The sequence below is a fragment of the Heterocephalus glaber genome, unplaced genomic scaffold (assembly GCF_053883595.1).
Source record: "Heterocephalus glaber isolate CG9 unplaced genomic scaffold, H.glaber_assembly_v1.0 deba00001504, whole genome shotgun sequence".
NCBI classification, from domain to species: Eukaryota; Metazoa; Chordata; class Mammalia; order Rodentia; family Bathyergidae; genus Heterocephalus; species Heterocephalus glaber.
Window position 1 is genome coordinate 38,600,073 of NW_028258324.1, and position 19,138 is coordinate 38,619,210.

Below are 19,138 nucleotides of genomic sequence, written 5' to 3' on the forward strand. Positions count from 1 at the left end.
GTAGCGATAAGGTATCAGAAAAACCAAAATGAGAAGAAAGACAACTTCCAGATTGGTCATTAATTTAAAATGAGTATTTCACCAAATGGGCTGTTGTAGTTGTAACAACCTGACCATAGTGTTATCTCCAACTGGATAAGCTACAAGGGATTCAAATGATAATTGGAGACCAACTTTTTTACTTACTATGAACAATCACTACTATATTGAATATTTTGAAGTCTTAGAATCAGTACATTCTCTTGAAGGGCAGAATCATAAAGTGCGTGGCGAGTGTAGAATCAGAGAGGACTCACATTAATTAGATATTTCATGATTAAACTAATCAGCTGCATCCAGCTCATAATGGAGAGCAACTTACAAGTGGGACTAGAATATTTAAGTCCCATTGGCTCAGCTTCCTTGGGACTGTCTGGATGGGTAGTCATTCTATTTGTGTCTTACATTTTCCTTCTTTTGGAAATATTTTGATGGCCGGTCAGCCCTCTTCTATATGTTGTAGACTAGATGTGCTAATATATTCTATCATATCACCATTTTACTGGTCAGGGATTTGTTTATTTGCTTGCTTATTTCTTCTTCTGTGTTTCTACTCTAGTCCATTTTGTGTTGCCTTGATGGTCCAATGCTTATTGCCATCTCAGCATCTCCAGAGCTGGAGACTTTTCCCTCCTCTGGTTTTTTTCACATGCACTGAACCTCTTGTCATTCAGATTGCAGTAGTTTAGAGGTCAGCTTGTAGAAGGGCCTTCCTTGAGCACTCAATCTAAGAAAGTTACTCAGTCATTCTGTTTTACTTCACTTTAGTTTGTGCATACTGCTTATTAGTTTCTCAGTGTCTGATATTTACTGTTTAAATATTTATAATTTAATTTTTGGTTGTGTTTCCCATTAGGATATATGGACATGATGAGTTTTTCTTTTGCTGTGTGTCCAGCACCTAGAATGCTACCGGCAATTTGCAGATTCTCATGAATGCTGTTGAATAAATGAATGAAGAGGCCAGTAGTATTTTTGTAATTTGTAAGTTCTTGGGAATATTTTACTGTAGTTCCAAATAATGACAAAGATATGTTTTTGAAATCAATCAGCAAGCCTTGCCCAGTTCTCAGTGGGTTGCTGGTCATCTAAGAGGGTGGACAGGGTGTGTGTTCAGAACTGTTACCTACATGGCAGCTCTCCTAAAGTGAGGGTTCAGTCAGCAATGGAACAGATGCCTCTGAATACCAAATGCCATTCAAATAACAGAGGACAGTGGGCACTGTGGTGTTAAGATCTCAAAGTATTAAGATGAAAGATAATTCTGTAAACCAAGAATGATTGACAAAATCAGGCTGGGGAAGAGGTAAGACTTCAATAGTTTCAAGACATTTGCATTTCCTTAGATTTCAGAGTCTTTCTCTAGAGCCTGAAGAAGTTACCACTCCCATTATCACAGGGCACTCATCTCTTATTGGCCAAGGACAAATCTTCAAAGAAATAAAGTGGACCCCTGTCTAATGATAAACGAGATTGAAGTTTTCAATGTGCTATCCAGGAGAAGGATTACTGATAAGGGAACATCCATAAGGTAGGAGATGATTGCAAACATTGATTTATTTTATCTTCCATCAGGCCCTTTACAATAAGATTCCAGGCTTAAAAAGTTTCTGTTAATATAATTTGCCTCAAGGAAATAAGAATATGAATAGAAATGGTAAAAGTCTGAAATCGATAAAAGGCAGTTTTTCCTCCCTGGTGTTAAATCTATTTTTTATATTGATTTTTGAAATGTAGAAATTTGTGGCATGAAATATAGAATCATTCTTAATTTTAGAGTTACTAAATTTCTGAATATCTGTTTGCTAAGAAGGAAAAACAAATTTTAAACAAAGAATCATGTAATATATTGACATTACTGGGGTAGAACTAAATAGTTTTGTGCCATCCAATAATTGATCACATTTCAGAGATGATGTGTGATGAAGCTTTTAAAAATCAATTTTTATTTAGGTTAAGATAGATCATTGATCAGCTGATGCATTAAAAATGTTATTTCTGTCATAACAATTATCTGGCAAGGGTAAAAGATATTTTGGTTTTAAAAATATATTGTGCCTGTGGTATTTTACAGATCGTGAATAATAATAAAAATTTAATATGTATTTAGTTTCTTATGATAGAACCAGTGGAACATTATATTTGTAGGTCTATTTATCATTTTATTTTCACTCTCTTGTAAAGAATTTATAATTTATGAATAAAAATTAATTGTAGTGTTAAATCTGACTTAAAGGTTTTTAGAACAGAGATTAAGTTTTATATATTATGCTCTTTCTACCATTTTTCAGGGATAATCATAATGGTCATCTATTTGGATGCTAAATGCTATTTGTATTTTAAAATTCCATAAAGAAACTGTCATTTATTTTCTACTTTGAAGAAGTCAGTTTTTCTAATAATGTATCTGCATTAAAAAATTCTATGCTTCTATGAGAATAAATTCAGGCAAATCATTAACAGAAGAAATCTTATGTAAAGATTTTTCTAAGAAACAATTTTCTTTCTGAAATTCACATTTTATCCATTGCTCTCTCTTCCTCAATTCTGTTGGCAGAAATCTGAAACAAAATTAATAAGTATATTTTTGAACCTTTAAAGAATAATTAGCTAGAAAAACACAAGGTATTAGTTAATTAGGCCAAAGGTAGAAAAGAAGATATTCAAATCAAATAGGACATCTTATCTCATTTTTTTTTTTCTTGTTGAATAAAGACTAGGCACTTGGCTGCTCTTTCCAATTTCTGGGATTTATGAGATATTAGGCAAGGGTCCATATTAGAAAAGAAACTTTATTTTCATTTACCTACTGTAGTAATATGACATTTACTATAATTTAGTCTTACTGGATAGCTTATAAAATTTGAAATCTAAGTGCTTTACATAATCTCCTTCCAAGTGCTTTAATTGACATTCTGGTATAATGAACCCCACAGACCATTACCTGGCTAATTGCTTGAGTTACAGTGCTTATACAATGCCATTCTTTGTCCTTGGTCTTTTGGGGTATTAAATAGCAGGGCTGTCCTGAAAGAGGAAGTGACTGCTGTTTTTCAGGAGATGCATTAGCCTCATGGTAGCTTTTTCAGGGACAGACTCCCTTCTGTTCTTCTCTGCGCTGATATCAAACCTGATACTTCTCAGATATCTGTTATTCTGGGATTTTCAACGTGTTCTATGGGAGACTTTGATCTCTAAAGGGCTTTCCAACTCACACCGCAGACAGAGCTTTTCAGGTGCTGACTCTAAAGTCCTGGACCAGGTGACAAAATGAAGATGTTACAATATTTGATTTTCTAGTGCTGACTGTGACTAATCAGGATTTGTTGGAAAAAGAATCTTAAGACTTTAGAGCTAGAAAAGAGAGTAGAGCTGGCTCATGTAGACCAAATTCTTTGTTTAATGTAAAAAATACTGAGCCCTAATGGGCAAGGACTGACCCCAGTTTCATGCAGTAGATAGTGAGCCAGTTTGTTTTATTTCTGTGTTTTATTTCTGTTTTGCATGATGATGTGGCTCAGTGACAATGGCTTTATGAGTGGTAAGAAGTAATTCCACTTTTTGAAAGAGGTTTTTGAGAGTTGGAATCAGGATCATTACCATCTCTGCTGCCTATCATCCTAGACTGATTTCTCTTGGTAACTTGATCAAAACATTTCTACAGAGTCTGCTCTTACCTTGGTCCATGATGCTAAATGGCTCTGCAATTAATTCACATTCTATTCAGCAAGAGATGAACTGATGTATTTTGGGATTACAGTCTCAAACATCTGACTTTCCTGATGTTTGTTTAATACTTGTAAGCACTGGAGTAGGTTTAGATCTTCCCGGATTTAAAAACAAAATGAAAGATCTCATTGCAGAAATGAAAGTAAAAGAAAGTTTGGTAATTAGAAATATTTTTATAAATATCAAATTTATTTCATGCTATATCTAATAGTTATGCTTCATATTTGAGTTCCTTATACCTGGGTATGATAAGAGAAATCAACACAGATCTTTCAACAGTGAGAAGCTAGGCTAACAATATACACAGTAAGCTACTAGTGTTGAAAATTCAATGTGTCACGTTACATAAAAATACCTTTTGTTTCAAAGACAAATCGCTTTTCTGTAAAGCTCATCAAAAAATCTTTTAGATTCTGTATCCTGAAGCTTCCTAACCTCCCCTTTGGGGAAGCTCTGGCTCACTTTGATGGCCTGGAAAGAGCAAGAGTAAGCTCACTCTGATTTCTTTTCTATACTCATTCCCTATGGAGGGACACTCCACAGTAGGCATTCTTCTTGGTTTCTAAAAAAACTGGTTTCTATAGGTTAGGTTGTACTGATTTTAACAAGTGCTTAAATAATTCATATCAAAGAAGTAGAAAAGTCTGAGTGAAATCTCTATTTTATAGAGAAAATTTCTAGTGTGAATCCTGATTTGATTCAATCATGGATTTTTGTTAACATGCCAAAGCTTAAAAAAATATATTAGGGATATATATGTTTTTAAATTGAGGTTCACAATAACAACTTTGATAGATTTTTACTGCTACCAGGACCAATTAATAAACAAATGAAGAAGAAACACGAATCAACATGTTTGTGGATCCCATTGCATTTCCTTTTTTTTCAATTGATGGACTTTATTTTTGTAGATCAGTTTTAAGTTTATGGAAAAATTAATATGAGGAGTAGAGTCCCCATGTGCCTGCTTCCCTCACCCCACACACAGTTAGTTCCCTGTTACTTTTTCTTTTTAATCAGCAGAATATATCTGCCTGCAGAATTTCCTTTTGGCTCATTATGCAGCTGCACACCCACAGATTCATACTGTCTCCTTTCCCCACCTCCTTTAGTTTTCAGTCTCTAGAAAAAGAAAAGCACTACAGTAGACATACTCAGAATCACTGTGAGGAAAATAAAAAAGACAAAACCATGTAATAATTTCTTTCTTGCCTTTGCCTAATCCCATTCTTAACAGAATTTAATTTTAGGTTCTGGAGATGTGGAGCCAGGCTTATTTTTGTGCCTAAATTTAATCTACACTTTTACCTGTCTATTCATCCATGCAGGTGACTTCACTTTTTCACCAACCAGTCACCTGAATTATTACTTTGTCCTGCCCTAGCTTGATTGCTCTCTTAAGTGCAGTTCTCCTCCATCCACAGCACTTTTCCACGGGGCTTCATTGTCATTTGTAATGTTCCTCTTCTTGGCTTACTGCCTTGATGTGAGGCCCTGTGGGAGGAGAAGAGGAGGAGCTGAAGAAGGGGTGGCATGCACCGAAGGAGAAAAGAGTATCCACTTTTGCAGCTGGGCTCTTTATGATGTTATACTCTGAACCCAAGCCAATCCTTTTCCATCTGACAGAAGAAATGCTGAGAATATGTTTTTATTTTACTGCATAGTTGTCAAATTCAAGAAGCATTTAAGTTGCTAGAATGTAATATTATATTCAATATGCTTAATAAAATTGTAATGGATTCACTTATTTTGACACTGAAAGAAGTAGCCTCCCACTGGACAATAGAAATTATAATGCTTTTGCTGCATCGATCTACACAAAGGGATGTGTGAAGCCTATCAGAGCTGATTAAAATCACTCTGGAATTGCTTTTAAAAATAAAATGGGAACTAGGAATTGGTAGTTACAATGTTCCTCCTTCTTCTTTTTGAGGAGGCTCCTATGTGTGAATGAACTCGAGGCCTAATCTTTAGAAAGCGTGACTGTCAGAGACTACCAGAACTGAGGCAGGAGGAACCAGCTTCTCAGAAACTGTCTCTTGTGGCTGCAAAGCATGGAGAACATAACAGTAAGGACCTTAAAAGGAAAAGAGAATTATTTGATGGATTTAACTCTTCAGAGGAAGGAAATGGAAGTAGTGGCAGGAACCTCTGTCCCTGTTTACCTTCTCCTCACATCCTTTGTGCAACATGCTCTGTATGTTCAGTTTTGCAGGGTGAATAGGCCTGAAATGGATGTGATATTAATGATGTTAATGGTCCCACTTGGCTGCTGTTCCTACCTCTCAACATCACTCTTGATTATTTATTTAAGTGGAAAAACACAGGGGTTTGCTAACATCCTAAGAACGAGCCTGAAGTCATCTCATTTCCTGACTATGGTTTAGGCCTTTTATAATAGTTCCCTTTTCCTTTCATGTCTCAATACAGAGAAAACATTTCAGTCCAGCCAGCTTCATTTCAACCAAGCTGTTTTATCAGAAGTTAGGGCTAAGATTTCACTGCACTCCTAAAATGCACTCAGAGAAGCTACAGATTCTCTACCTTGATCTTAGAGAGGCAGTTTAACTAGCAACATTTCTATGCAAACATTTCTACATCTAGATTGTCAAGAAGCCCTTTCTGACTTGAGTCATTGTGGACTCTTATTAGGTTAGCTTTTTATGTTCTTGCACAAACATGAAAAAAAATTCCAATAAAAAAGAAGCTGACATTGTGGTGCACCCTCTAATCCCACCTCCTCAGTCTCCCAAAGCAGAAGGATTGTGTGTTCGAAGACAGCCTGGGAAACATAGTGAGGCCCCATCTGTAATATTATTGTTATCATAAAAAGAAACAATATTCTTGTATCATCAATCAGGTTCCTACCAATACTTGCCCCACTCCCTTTCAAAGGGCTTTGTTTTTTCCTCAGTTCCAAATTCTTGGGGAGCCTTACTATAATCTTAAAGTGTTCACAACATTGTCTTTAACATCTGTGTTGAAACTGAGAAGCAGGAATCCACAGTGCAAGAGAAACATATATGAGGACAATTCAAGCCCTCAGCGACACACATTTTCCTTGGACTGCCTGGCTCTGTTCCTTCCTTTCCATATATACCTTAGGCCTCTTGTTGGATATGCTATGTTCCTTCTACAACTGCACAACACCAATGTGTTCCACTGTCAGAGCCAGCTTTCCTTATCTTTCTCATTAAGTTCCCAGTTCTCATCTGCAGGAGGCCACTGTCTTTTACAGAATGGGTGATTTGAGCTTTATGAAGGATCCCACTCCAGTTTACTTTGGCAGTTTCTCTGGTCTCTCACTCTCCAGGCAGCATGACACAGTGGGAAGTGCCTGGGTGTATTTCAGAGTTGAATGGGGCTATATTTTAATCCCAGCTCCACTACTTACTAACACTGTCATCTCGTGCAGGCTACTTAACCTGTGTGTTCCTCCATTTTATAACCCATTATGTGAAGATAGTAATTTTTTTATTTTGTATAATTCTTGTGTGGAGTAATTGACATAATAATTATAAAGGGCCTAGGACAACATCTACTAAATTCTTATTCTTGAACCCTGTACATTAGTGACTTTTCTATTCCTGGGGAAAAAAATCTAACATCTGAAACTTAAAGGAGGGGAGGTTTATTTTGGTTTCAGCCCTCAGTTGGCTGGCTCCAAGGCAGAAATGCTATGGTGGAAAGGCCTAACAGAGGGAAGCTACCCACCCCATGGTAGTCAGGAAGCGGAGAGAGAAGGGAGGATCTGAGGACAAGGATTCTGTACCTTTCCAGGTCATGCAGCCAGTGATCCCACCTCTTCTGACCAGGCCCCACCTACCTGAAGCACATTCAGCCAGTATACTCACAATACACTGCTAAATATAATACACACATGATCCAATCACCTTCTAAAAGCCTCACCTCTAAACACATGGCATCTTTGGGGGATATTTTGAACCCGAACCACAATAGTGTCCTTTCCTCTGGCTACCTCTTGTTTGCTCCCTTAGGACTACTTTACCAAGATCCTATCTCAAAATGCTTACAGGGTCAAAAATACTTTGTACTGTACATATGGGAGAATAACACTACATACTCTAGGAAGGGAAAAAAAGTTTATTCCCCAGGCAAGTTCACCTTTTAAAAATGACATAGCAAATATCCTACAGCATGAACAAGCAGCATTCCACAAATCCTGTTTCTTATAGTAAAGTAATGAGAGAATTAAAGCCTACTAATATCTCACTCTGGTCTTTCTGCCTGATTTCTGATTTCTTTATAGTCTAAAGATGCCAGCCTGGTTATATTTGAATGTTTATTGTAGAAAAGATCTTTAGGGATAGGACTGTGTTTTGCTTTTCCTTTTATTCTAGAACCTAGCAAAAGACTTTTTAGATGCTCAAATAAATGTTTGTTGAACAAATAATTATTAAATGTAATTTTATGGACTAAAGTTCGATTATTTTATATTCATATAATATTCTGCTCTCTAGTTTTTGTTGGAGCTGGATTTCACTGGTTTATGCATGGTAACCAGGTTTTGGGTGTTCATTTTAGGGTACAGGAAGTGGTCTGTACTTGGAGAGAGGTAGTATGATTGCCTCCACCCTTCTCATTTTCCTCTTTTTGCTTTTGTTGTTTCTCATCTCTCCTTACTAGACTGTAAAGTGCTTGAGGACAGAAACTGTGGCTTACCTTTGGTGTCATCATATGTAATTTCTTGCTGCTTATTTGGGGGTTTTTATGATTTTGGAAATGAAGCATCCTTTCTTTATCTCTTTCCATCTGCTCTGACTTATATCTGCCTCCTTTATAGCTCTGTTCCATCAAGCTGCCCTGGATTTATTGTTCTTTAATTCCATCCTTTTAAATGCCACATGATTTGTAGAAAAGGATTTAGGAACTGAAATTTAAAAAACTGGGATTTAAGTTCTAGATCCATCATTTGATGATTGTATGAACTTGGGTAAGGTATGTAACCCCTTGATGCCTGTTGAGTCATCTATGAGGATGAATAACAGTGGATCATTTACCTGGTATAGCTGTTTTAAAACTGCTGATATAAAGTAACTGCTCTTCAAAAGGGCTGTATACATAGTTGGTATTTTTACTATCCTTATTTTAATTCTCTGACTATCCCAATTACTACTGCATTTTTGCCCCAGAAGACATGGGTTTATAAACTTGGTTATCTCTTAGCACCCATTGGACTGCTGGGAGCGGTAGGGAATGGAATACTATGCCCTTTCACAATCTCACTGCATTGGGCAACTTATATTATTTTGGACATTGATCAAAACCTTAATAAGAGTAACCACACTGCCTCATTAAAATAATGCAAGTATAAATACGAATTTTCACAGAAAGTCCCCAAAGTATAAACCAAAGAGTTGGAGAGTTAAATTTAAAGACATAGCATGTATTTATGATTTTTGATTGTCTCCCTCTCCATTTATTATGATTCCAAAAGAGTGCTCTCACAACAGGACCATTATCCCTGGTAGATTTAAAGACTACTTCACTAGTATTTTTTCTTGGAATTATTGAGTTTGCTGGAATAAACTACTCAGCTCAATATTTTTCATCTCCTTCTAATACAGATATATTTGATTCCTATAAATCTGAGTGAGGTCAGTCAGGTAATTATACATATTTGCTTTCTACAGGGTATATGAGCTATTAAGTCATGTTGCATTTATTATAGATCATGTTTGCTATTTGGCAAGATAATCTGAATGATTGAAAGCACTATTTTCAAACATGTTACACTGAGAAAACAATCAGAAAGGAGGACTGAAGCAAAGTGTTCCTTATGATAAATAAGTAAAGTAAATAAAATATTCTGTTGTTATTCAAGCTCACACTTGCACACACAAGTATCCACCATATCTCATTCTGTATTATGCATACTCTTCATTCTTATAGTACATGTATGTACTTCTTCATATGTATGTCACTGAGTTTTTTAAATTTGGACCTCATATAATCTATGTGTATTTTCCTATTATATCTTCCAGCCTCAAATATGTGGATACTTTCTTGGCTTTGTGCCATTTTAATTATTTTGGCTATTGCTGATATGGAGGCAGCAGCAAAGACCACACCATATACCAAATTTACAAAGAAATCTGAGGGGAAAGAGATGCCAAAGGATATAAAGGTGTCTAGTGGCTCACCTCGGGAAGAATGGGAAACTCTGCTCACAGAGATGGCTGCACTGGTAGAACCCACCACGGACCCTGCCGCCTTGAACTCTGCCTTTCCCACGGCCGCTCTCTTTCCCTTTGAAAACTTCACTCTTGACACAGTTCATTACTTTTTGAATTGTTGTCATTGTTGTTCATTTGTTGCTGGGCAGAAAGGAGAACTAGGAAAGACTGGAAAACCAGGTATTTGAAAATATATGAAGCCTAGTTTCTCATATGTACATCCTTAGAGAGGTGGATTGGGCCATGAATTGCTCCAGGGATTTTTACATTGTCATTCAAATGGTGACCAGCTTTTGTGTGACATTGTGACAAATGCAAAAGGGTGCTGTGCTTCCCAATGTGGTAGCCACAGGCCACGTGTATGGTTATTAATAAACATTAAAATTAAAATTCAATAAGGTAAAAACTTCAGTTCAACAGTCTCAACCACATTTCTAGTGCTCGATTGCCATGAGTAGCCAGTGGCTACTGTGTTGGACAGTGAAGATAAGACAGAACATTACTGCCACTGCAGAAAGTTCTACCGGATGGTGCTGATTGGAGCCACGCAGGGACTATTGATCCTAGCACTAGTCTATGGTTCTGCAAGCTGCACAGGTTTATTACCAGCACAATCTTTTCATTAATGAATGATTTAAAAAAGGTAAATGAAAATTCTATTGCCTGATAAGAACGTGTGCTGACTGATGGATTTTTCTGAGTGCTGTTTATAGTTAAGATTAGAAGTGGAACTCCTGTGAGGGGGAGGATGAAGTGCAGGAGTCAGTTTGTTACTCATTGACATTCGGAAGCAACACTGTGCTGTTGCCCAGCAATTTTCTCCATTGAACGCTGAGGATATGTATTTCACCATTTCATATGTCTTTAGTATATACCTAATGAATATACTCTCAGTACTTTTTTCTTTTTTTTTTGTTACCGGGGATCAAACTCGGGACCTTGCACTTGCAAGGCAGGCGGCGGAACCACTGAGCTAAATCCCTGGCTACTCTCAGTTTTATTGTAAGACATTTTGACTTTCATATGTCAGATAGCAGAGAGAATTGAATTAAAATTAAGATTACAATGTCAATTTCAAATTCACTGGTCCCTGAAAATATGCATATAAATGTTTGTTGGTTCTTGTTTGAAGAATTTAAAGTTATGCAATCAACAATTATGTGTCTTTGCTAAGCTTTTCACTCACTTCACACAATTGTAAGAATATTTTGAGAAATATGATCAGTATTTAATGCAGGGCTGGATTAAGGGGTAAAGAAAATGGGCAGTGGCTTGTGGGCATTGTTTACACAGTACTTAAAATGTTATGAAACTGAAAAAGTCATATTTACCATAATTTCTTTTAGTATCCTATTTGACAGGCAAGCTCCCCTCTACTCCCTTTCTCTCTCCTCTCCTTTCCCTTCCTCTCCCACCCTCACCATTGGAAATCTTCTATAAGAGCAACATTGAGAAAACTTGAAAGAGAAAAACGTATTTAAATCCAGTTATTTTAATTTTTCTTCATTGTTTTCAGTTCTTGGTCATACAAACACACATATACAAACCTTTCAAACATATTTTGCCTTATTTACTTTTAAAAGTCACCAGTCTAACTTTATTGAGTTTCTGAATGAACATGTCTAGAAGTATTCAGATATATCTAATGGTTATCAAAGACAAAAAATTTCATTTCAAATTTTATCTCCTGCTTCTCACTTTAAGTTATAATAAGGGGCACTAAATATTAAGAATGGTTGAACATTATAAGATTTTAAAAAGTGTTATTACACGTCACCTGATGATTTGATCAGGAAATGATAAATCTAGATGTTGCAGCACCTGGGAGTGTGGGATCTGGGGTCAAAATCTGGGAGTGCAACTTAAAGCCACAGCTTTCCCTTCATGTTCAGCGTTTTGACCCTGACATGAATCATACCTGAATGTACACTCACCTAGATGGGAAAGGGCAGCCTCACTCCCCACCATGTTCCTTGTGCCCATCTGAACACCATAGTGAACAACATCTAGCCTTTGGGTACCATGAGGGAAAACATCACACAGTGAAACCTAATTGACTATCTTGCTTGCTCCTACTCCTCTTCTTGTTCTTTTTCCATTTTTCTCCCTGCAGTCCGTTATTCTCTAGACAGAAGAGTGTTACCATCACCTTTGGTTATTTGAGCCTGCAAGCAATGTACTAAAGTTTTTATTCCAAATAAAAACAATATCCCATCCATGAGGAATTCCATTGAATTTAATTTTCTCCATTCCATTGGTCTTAATTATAATAATGAAAGTGAAATATTATAATTTTATTGATTGCACATATCTGTATGGTTAACTTTCAAATAAATTAGCCTTAAATTATTCCATTTGGGAAGCAATTCTTATGCCTTGAACAGGACTGTGGTAGCTGGAAGAAGAATTATCCTAGGTGAGCAGGAGGGACCTGGACTGTCTGATGAAAAAAGATACTGGCTGAAGTCTGAGCCCCACATGATCCAAACCTTGGGTATAAAATAAAAGGAGAAGGAAGGAAAAACTTATTGCAAGGACAGACTTTATTTAAAATAAAGATCTAGAGGGGTCCTTGGCTCTGAAGTTCCAAAAGCAGCTCTCCTTTACACAGTAATGGTAGGTGTTACGGGGAATGAGGAAGTTAAGGGCCTGCTATTTTCTGGATTGGGACTTTTGAGTCTGTAGTCACTGGCCTGTCTCATGTTTGTGCCAGGTTTCCTATTCAAGAGGCTGAATGCCCCTTGATCTGGAAGGTTTTGTACAGTAAATAGATTTAATGAGCTTCATAATTATGGGGCACAGAAAAATGTGGGTAAGGGTTACAGCTCCTGGGAAAATGTCCACTGACTTTTTCTGTCACCTTGCCTGTCTCTCAGACTCTTATTCTTTACTACCACCTCCTCCCACAGTGGTCTCTTTTTAGTTGCACAAACACATCATGGTCTTTTCTATTCTGCATTTTCCTAAAATAATTGCCTGCTAATTTTTTTCTTCAGGAAATTGCAGTCCATTCATTGGGTCTCTGCTTAATGCTATTATCTTAGGGAATTCTCCTCTGAGCCCATGAATATTAATTAAGTTCTTTTTACCATAACTTACCACATGATCTTCCCATTTTCCTTTATTATCAGTAACAACAATGTGGCGATTTCTATTTATTTGTGTGAGTATTTTTTCAATGTTTATCTATCATAGATTCTCATCTCTGCAGAGTGGGGACTGCTAGCGTGTTGGTGGTTGTATTCCTAATTGGTGGCTATTCCTGAGGGAGTAGTTCCTGATTGAAAGACTAAGTGAATGAATGGGAAATGTAAAAGTGTTAGGAATTATGTTTTTACTTCCAATTTGAAAGTGTGGTCCACATGAGGTTAAATGTCAGATAATCATTTTGTTCTTGTTGTTTGATATAGTGCTGTTTCCCTGAATCATTTGATCACTGCCATGAATACAGTGACAAGTACTAATGGGCTCAATTTAACTATTCAGGTAGTACAAAATTGAAAATCAGACAAAAATATTGCCCTTAGAACTCTATAATAGTTTATTCTCACCAGATTTTATCATCAGGGCTTTGACAGTTATTAGTTTCAATGAAATGACTTTCTCCACCTTCCCATAAACTAATGAACTTGAAAGAGAATTTTTCTATCTTGATGTTTTTAAAACCCTATTTCCAGGTCTTAAAGAAGAGGTTGGTGATATGGGGATTCCAGGGCCACCAGGAGTCATTGGGCCCCAAGGCCCAAAAGGTCACAAAGGAGAAAAGGGTAACTAATTTATTTTATTTCATATCAAAATTCTAGGGATATTCTGCATCATTTATCAGGAGAGTAATTTTCTAAGTAAATACTAGATTCTTGAAGGTGGGTAAAATTGTAAAAACATTAAGTACTTGGTAAAGCATATTGTGAGTTTGTCTGACATTGAAATGTTTATAAATAGCCAATTGAGAAATTTTATACTTATAAAGGAACATCACACACACACACACACACACACACACACACACACACACGGAGTGTTTCCTACATGGCATTTCCATCTCATTGGCCAATTGGCTGACTCAGTGACTGGAAACATTAAGGTAAAGAATTGGAGAGGGATACTTTCTTATAAGCTTTGTAATTTTCTTTTTTGTGATGATAATTAATTCCATACTAGTGGAATTAACTAGAGCAAGTAATCATCTGGAATGTTCACTTTAGGTGCATAGCCTGTCTCCTAAGGAGAATTAGATATTTCTTTGTGTTCAGTCTTAAATCAGAAACAATATCAATGGTGGGTAGAGAATTGAATTAAAGCAGAAATATTGAGATTATGGCATGACTTTGGACCAGTCATTTTACCTTGCCTGGAAATTGAGGGGAATGGATTAAATATTTATTTGTACCCTGCTTATTATCAAAGAACATTTATAGTTATGGTGCTTTCATAGATCTTTCTTAGCTCAGAAATTCTATAATTCCATAAATGTATCAATAAAAATGTTTTGTGCTTCAGAAAAGCCATGGTTCTGTAAGTGCTTGAAAATACTGAGGAAAAGTTACAGATTCCCTGGGACATTTAGAAATTCCTCAATGAATATAGGCAGCCTGTAGAAGAAATACCATCTATCCATCAAGTTCAATGTTTTAGTCTCAGTGTCACATGTCAAAAGACCTAATATCATCTATACATCACCCTCCACATGGCTCTGGAACTGCCTAACTCATTTTTGCTAGAACATTCAATGAAGTAATTACTCAAAAAAGATGCTGAGGTAAGAAAGAGCTACTTCATACTTGTCAGTTATGTGATTTTCATTCTTGGAAATATTTAATCCTTTTGTGGCTGAATTATGTTAGCAGAAAACCCTGTGAAATAAAGATAAGTGATGAGCCTCCCTAGTGATTCATACATTTTGGAAACTAGACTTCTGGAAGTAGAAGAAAATAGTAGGAAGTATCATAAGATAAGGTTCTTAAGAATATGCTTTGATGAAGGATAAAAAGAAATTCATTCAGCCAGTCCCTATAAAGTGGCAACTCTACTTTCCTTTTACTTCCAGACTTAGCTTAGACTTTTTGTTAAGACTGAAAGTTAAAAAAATGAATTGAATGACTACATTCTGGTTAATCACTACTGGATTGAATAAATTCAGTATGAGCCATTAAGCTCCTTACATAAACTTGAGAACCTAGATAATTCTGTGGGTAAAAGTTGGTATTTGATTAATAAGGAGAACTGGGGGTAGGGTTGGTCCTTTTAATTCACATTTGGGTTTTCTCAAAATGCATCCAGATATTTTCCTGATGAGCTATGATTTAAATTCTAAGTTTTGAATCTTATGTAGAGTAGTAATAGGGGAGCCAGCTTCTTAGGAAACTCTACTGAGTAATCTATGGTATTCTCTAGTATTGCAAATTAGGGAGAGTCTATTCTCATCACTTTTAATTTGACTCAGGATTTCTTTTTCTCTGACAAAAAGAGAAACAAAATGTTAGACATATCATACATAATATAGCTGCCAAATTGATGCCACCATAGTTTTATACAGTCAATTTTGACTCTATAAATTTTAAAATTTTCTTATAACTTAGTTTTTTCTGTGATAAAAATGATGACAAAAATATCTTCTGGACCATTCTTGAAGAGGAGGTGCTGTGCTATAAACTTTTGTAAAATAAAAATATTTCAGCTAATGAAATGTGCTCTTATATAACCTCACTGTTATATGAGATAATATTAATATCAAATCAAAATTGCATTAAATTTAAAAAGACCAGACTTTTAAAAAATGTTAAGAGCTTGGATTAATATCTGGTGCAAAGTAAATTCTCAAAACAAGTTAGCTATTGTGAAGACTATTATTATTGCTATTTTCATTTACAGTTAAAATTAATCTGTAACAGGATTGTTGCCCTGTAACACATTAGGCTTCTAGCAAGGCTAGATATAAAAATCTATTGTATGGAAATATGGCAAACATGACAATCTAGCACTTTCAATGTTTTTCAGATATGATTTCCCATAGGTTTATAATTTGTCCAAAGAGTGTGTGAAAATTGTTCCAACATGAAATGAAAATTATTTCTTCTTTGAAGCTATCTGTCAAGGACAATTTTTCATTCCTGGATGGGTTTTTGTTTTGACTAGCTTGGCTGATTGTAGATTGTTATGCTCTGTGTTGAAACTTATATGGTGTATTGTGTTATTTCTCAGGCATATAAGGAAGAAGACATTTCAATTGCTAATTAAAACTCATAATAGGAAAAATATAAATACATATATAACATAAGCAGATATGGGTTTTATGAGAGATTTGAAGACTCATGAGAAACTGTGGGGAAAGATGAATTCTATTTAAAGGGGTTGGCATTACCTCCCAATCTCCTTCAAATGATTTATCATTAATTGGAATTAAAGGGCTGGGGATTTAGCTCAGTAGTTCCACTGCCTGTCTCGCAGGCTCAAGGACCCAAGTTTGATCCCTGGTTCCAAAAAAGAAAAAATAATTGGAATTAAATGCTTCTAATGACTTTGAAAGAATTCTTTATTCAGGTTATTTTACCTTTAAACCATTTTGGCTAAAGGAAACAATGGAATGTGACATGGTTGTAAAAGTGATGTTAGATATATCATAAGTAATATAGTAGCAAAAAGTTAATCTTAGTATCATTTTAGGACTAAAGGGAGAACGTGGGGACCAAGGTACAAGTGGAATTCCAGGATATCCAGGGAAACCTGGAGAACAAGGTAGAGTGCAAAATATATCTATTACGTACAGTCATGAGAGCAGTAAAGTGCTCTGTTCTCTTCCTGTTGATACTTAAAGTTGTCAGAGAGGCAAGATGGAAATATACATCACTATTACTTTTCTAATATTCAGTGTAGTGACTGGCTGGAGTGGGTTCAGGAGTTTAGAAGCTGGGTAAAAATATCTGAGCTCTGCTCCTGTCTTCAGCTATCAAAGGAAAAAATATATGTGAATCTTTTTGGATTTTGATTTTTATGCCTTTCTTAGGTTTAGATAGATGGTATAGAGATTTAGGAGACTACTCAGGCTAAAATGGAAAGGATAATGGAATACAATGAGCAACTATAGCTCTGATATTCTTTATTATAACAAATGTACAAAAGAACTAGATATAAGAGTTCTGAATATAAATTATTGTTTCTTGGAAGCATTAACTTTTCTCCTTCTGAGAACATGATGTGTTATAAATTGCTTTTTGCATTTATGGCTCCTAGACATAGCCTTTACAAGAACTAGGTTTCCAAGCCTCAGTTAAGATGTTTCATTTCTATTTTTTGAGATCTGCGGTAGTAGTGTACTGTTTATAACCTGTATGATCCTTAAACATTATTTTAATTTTCTGTTTCAGGTGGACCTGGTCCTAAGGGAGATAAAGGAAGCATTGGCCTTGCAGGAGTAAAAGGACAAAAAGGCTCAAAGGGGGATCTGTGTGGGAATGGCACCAAAGGAGACAAAGGAGACCCGGGAGCCATGGGCTCCCCAGGCTTGAATGGAGGGCCTGGGACCAAGGGAGAGAAAGGAGAGACAGGAGAGAAAGGCTACTGTAGAGACTCAGGGGAGAGAGGAGGGAAAGGACAAAAAGGTGAGGTGGGCATGAAAGGAGAGAAAGGCAGCAAAGGAGATACTGGAATAGAAGGCAGAAGGGGCCCAGATGGTCTGCCTGGGGCCAAAGGTGATCCCGGCCTTAAAGGAGAAAAAGGAGAGTTAGGTCCCCCTGGCCTGATGGGACCTGCTGGGCCAAAGGGTGAGCTTGGAACTAAAGGGGTCCGGGGACCTATTGGGAAAAAAGGCTCACGGGGCTTCAAGGGCTCCAAGGGAGAGGTAGCCAAAGTCCCACAGTCAGCTTTCAGCGTTGCTTTATCAAAGCCGTTCCCTCCTCCTAACATCCCTATCAAATTTGACAAGATTTTGTATAACCATCAAGGGGATTACAGCCCTGTCACTGGGAAATTTAACTGCAGTATTCCTGGGACATATGTGTTTTCCTACCATGTCACTGTGAGGGGCCGACCTGCTCGGATCAGCCTGATGGCCAAGAATAAGAAGCAATTCAAGACCAGAGAAACTCTCTATGGCCAGGAGATAGACCAGGCCTCTCTCCTCCTCATCCTGAAATTAAGTGCAGGAGATCAAGTGTGGCTGGAGGTGTCAAAGGATTGGAATGGAGTGTATGTGAGTGCTGAAGATGACAGCATTTTTACTGGGTTTCTTTTGTACCCGGAGGAAACTCTTGAAATTTCACTATAAATTTGGGTCCTAAGCAATGTACTTTGGATTTAGGGGAATAAGTAAGTTAAAATAGAAGGGTGCTTTAAAAAAATATGTTCTCTATTTTTTCATGATTATAAAAATAATACAAAAATGTCCTATGACAGGATATTTGAATATGAAGGCATTTCATTTAGAAAATATATATATTTGAGAACATATATTAACTTTGTAGCTAACATTTTTTTATTTAGCATTATGATAGTATTTAAAAAATTAATATTTGCATGGAAACATATGGATGAGATTTGTAATTAATAAATGTATTCTTCTAAAAACCTTCTGCATTTCATACAACCATGTGTCATTCTTTCTGTGTGAATGTGAAGCTAAGAGCTAACATACTACGGTGTCAGGTCTTTCTCACAGTTTCTCATATTCTTCAAAGGTCTGCCTTCCAGCAAAATGGAACTATTCTTATGTCAGTTTAATACAGAAGAATACACAAAAAGAGTGGCAAACTAGCTAAAATATCTTTAAAATTTATCCATGTATAAAAGTTTTCCCATAAAACTGGTATTCTGTGAACTAGGGTATTTGGTAAAATGTAAAAAGAAAGTTGATAAAGATATTATTGCTCAAATACAGCAAAAATGCAACCGTTTATCAGGCTATTGTGCTTGGAAGAACTGAATGTCCCTGAAAAACTCAAGAATAAAATTAAATCATTATTGATCTAAATTTCACCCCTTTCTTCATGGTAGAACATTTAATTAGAATAAATTCTTTCGCATCATTATCATCATTTCTATAATAATTAATTCCAGTGATTCACTGATAACTTTGCTGGGAGCAGGTGGAGATTTGGGAATTCATTTGCAATGTGAATGTTTAATAACTGTGAATATTGAATAATTCCGTGTCTTCATTTTTTTAAGAAGTGAATTTA

The 19,138-nt window shown here is 36.2% G+C and overlaps 1 protein-coding gene across 1 annotated transcript; it reads left to right on the forward strand.

The window, feature by feature from the left end:
- Window positions 1–1,396: 1,396 nt before the first annotated feature.
- Otol1 (otolin 1) lies at window positions 1,397–18,392 on the forward strand. Its single transcript, XM_004835167.3, has 5 exons — window positions 1,397–1,570; window positions 9,774–10,145; window positions 13,643–13,732; window positions 16,629–16,700; window positions 17,330–18,392. The coding sequence occupies exons 2-5, from the start codon at window positions 9,782–9,784 to the stop codon at window positions 18,226–18,228; spliced, it is 1,425 nt and encodes a 474-aa protein (XP_004835224.1). The 5' UTR covers window positions 1,397–1,570; window positions 9,774–9,781; the 3' UTR covers window positions 18,229–18,392.
- The last annotated feature ends 746 nt before the right edge of the window (window positions 18,393–19,138 follow it).

What these genes read in the sequence shown, in the direction of transcription:
- Otol1 (XM_004835167.3), top strand. Translation starts at nt 9,782, where the DNA reads ATGTGGATACTTTCTTGGCTTTGTGCCATTTTAATTATTTTGGCTATT. An exon ending in AGGAAAGACTGGAAAACCAG is followed by an intron (nt 10,146 to 13,642) that starts GTATTTGAAAAT and finishes CCCTATTTCCAG; the next exon opens with GTCTTAAAGAAGAGGTTGGT. An exon ending in AGGGAAACCTGGAGAACAAG is followed by an intron (nt 16,701 to 17,329) that starts GTAGAGTGCAAA and finishes TTTCTGTTTCAG; the next exon opens with GTGGACCTGGTCCTAAGGGA.